The sequence below is a fragment of the Vicia villosa genome, unplaced genomic scaffold (genome assembly GCF_029867415.1).
Source record: "Vicia villosa cultivar HV-30 ecotype Madison, WI unplaced genomic scaffold, Vvil1.0 ctg.001179F_1_1_2_unsc, whole genome shotgun sequence".
In the NCBI taxonomy this organism is placed as follows: Eukaryota; Viridiplantae; Streptophyta; class Magnoliopsida; order Fabales; family Fabaceae; genus Vicia; species Vicia villosa.
Window position 1 is genome coordinate 1 of NW_026705521.1, and position 2899 is coordinate 2899.

A 2899-nucleotide genomic window follows, 5' to 3' on the forward strand; every position below is an offset into this window, starting at 1 on the left:
AATAAATTATGGCATTACCAGATGATACCAAGGTTTTGTTGAGCTCTTGAGTTTTTCATTTTATTACACATACAACGATGTTGGATTAGTGAATTGGGCAGTCAAGATTTTTATGGTTATGTATTGCAATTTCTAGTAGTGAGATTTTATGCTAATTTTCTTAGTCTGAAGGTTGTTGGCTATAGCCATAGATAAAACTAGTAATAATTGACATTATGATATCATTGCTAAAACGAAAATGGAAGATATTATACAAAGGCAATATATAGAGCCTTTATTTGCATGCAGAAAGGGCACATTGTGCTTTACAACTTAAAAGAGCTTTCAAAACAGAAAACGAAAAAAAAAGAAAAATAAGAACATAAACACTTCATATGAAAAGCATAACAAACAACCACTCTGAATTTTACTTTACCAAGTTAAATGTGCACATTCTTCAGTGGTGGTCATTATTAGTTCTTAGATGCTGGGAAGAGTCCAAAAGGGCGGGGGTTGTAGTGTGGTGATCTCTCCATCTGTGATGGTTTCACAAGAGGAGGTGGCGGGTAAACAAGTGGCTTTACATGAGGAGGTGCGTGAAAGAGTGGACGATGGTACACATGTGGTGGGGGTGAGTTCTCATAAGGTGGTTTGTATACTGGTGGTGGACTCTCATATGGTGGTCTCACATGGGGCGGTTGATACTCTGGGGACGGATGTTCATGAGGTGGTTGATATTCTGGTGGTGGATTCTCATGAAGAGGTTTCTCATGAGGCTTATGGTCCTTTGGAGGTGTATGTTCATGTGGTAGTTTTTCATGAGGTGGTGGGTAATATGGTGGTGAATTTTCATGAGGTGGTTTCTCGTGAGGGGGTTGATACTCTGGTGATGGATTTTGATGTGGTGGTTTCTCGTGCGGAGGATGGTACTCGGGCGGTGGTTGTTCATGTGGTGGTTTTTGTTTAGGTGGTTGGTACTCTGGTGAAGGATTTTCATGAGGTGGATTCTCATGAGGAGGTTGGTACGATGGGGGAGAATATTCATGCGGTGGTTTTTCATGAGGTGGTTGGTACTCTGGTGGTGTATTTTGATGAGGTGGTTTCTCATGAGGAGGTTTGTACTCTGGTGGTGATTTCTCGGGTGGTGGTTGGTACTCTGGTGGTGAATGTTCATGAGGTGGTTGGTACGATGGGGGAGAATATTCATGCGGTGGTTTTTCATGAGGTGGTTGGTACTCTGGTGGTGTATTTTGATGAGGTGGTTTCTCATGAGGAGGTTTGTACTCTGGTGGTGATTTCTCGTGTGGTGGTTGATACTCTGGTGGTGAATGTTCATGAGGTGGTTTTTCATGAGGTGGTTGGTACTCTGGTGGTGGTGGACTCTGATATGGTGGTTTCTCGTGTGGTGGTTGGTATTGTGGTGGCGAATGTTCATGTGGTGGTTGGTATTGTGGTGGTGAATGTTCATTTGGTGGTTTTTCATGAGGTGGTTGATACTCTGGTGGTGGACTCTCATGAGGTGGTTTCTCATGTGGTGGGTGATACTCAGGTGGTTGATGTTCATGTGGTGGTTTTTCATGTGGTGGTTGGTATTCTGGTGGTTGATGTTCATGTGGTGGTTTTTCATGAGGTGGTTGGTATTCTGGTGGTGGATTCTCATGTGGTTGTTTCTGATGAGGAGGTTGATATTCTGGTGGTGGCTTCACATGAGATGGTGGATACTCAGGTGATGGTTGATACTCAGGTGGTGGGTGTTCATACGGTGGTTTTTGATGATGAGGTGGTTCATACTCTGGTGGTGGTTTCTCATAGGGTGGTTCATACTCTGGAGGTGGATTTTCATAAGGTGGCTTTCCATGATGTGGAGGTTCGTATTCTGGTGGTAAGTTTTCACCAGGTGGTTCATACTCAGGTGGCGGCTCTTCATGTGGTGGTTTTTCATAAGGTGGTTCATACACTGGAGGTGGCTTCTCATGTGGAGGATGATATATTGGTCGAGGGTATACCGGAGGCTTATAAGCCGGTGGTTTTTGAGTTGGTGGATGCTCATAAGTTGGTGGGTTCTCAAATGGTGGTGATTCATAAGTGAGTTGTTTGTTGTAATTACCCAACACAGGAGTGATGAGCATTACCACTCCGAGCAGGAGTATTGCTAGTGAGTGTATAGATGCCATGCTTCAGCTTGTGATGAAAAATTAGAATGAACGAACGGGTATTTATAAGGAAATCATGTGAAAATTTTGTGTGGAGTCATCATCAACTCTTATGTCTTTTCTTTATGTAAAACATGCTATCAATTATTAAAAATTCTAATGGGGTCAAAAAAAAGTAGCAGCTTCGAATTTGATAATTACAATCTATGCATTAGTTAGGATTCTATCTATAAAATTGATGACAATATATTTCTTTTTAGCTTTTTAAAAGACTATTTTATTAGATGAAATTTATGTATATTCCTCCATTTTAGTGATATATGATTGCCATATCCTATAGTCCACCAACTTATTAATACTATCTTTCTATGAATTAATGAAACATTTAAAATTTTAAATTATAAATAATATGTATTCAAAAGTGCAAGTAAAATAACCCGTTTTTTTTTTCACAAGAATTAAAGATGATAACAAAGAGAATAAACAAAAGAATGAGAAAATAATTGTTGTGTTCTCTATTACTGTTGTTAATAAATGATAGCTACTACAAGGCTGTTTATACAAAGAAAATCTTGCCACATAAGCCCTAATATAATAAACTTAGTGAACAAATTTAAAGTACAAACAGTACAATACTAAAAAATACTCCCTCCGTCTCATAATAAGTGTCTCATTTCTATTTTTTTCTTGTCTCAAATTAATTGTCCATTTACAATTCCAATGCATCAATCATTATTATTTTTCCACTATTATACCCCTATTTATTA

At 39.1% G+C, this 2899-nt stretch overlaps 1 protein-coding gene across 1 annotated transcript; it reads right to left on the bottom strand.

Annotated features, from left to right (window-relative positions):
• Window positions 1-198: 198 nt before the first annotated feature.
• On the bottom strand, window positions 199-2173 carry LOC131633835 (early nodule-specific protein 2-like). The gene has a single exon (XM_058904514.1). The coding sequence runs from the start codon at window positions 2151-2153 to the stop codon at window positions 453-455; it is 1701 nt and encodes a 566-aa protein (XP_058760497.1). The 5' UTR covers window positions 2154-2173; the 3' UTR covers window positions 199-452.
• Window positions 2174-2899: the final 726 nt, after the last annotated feature.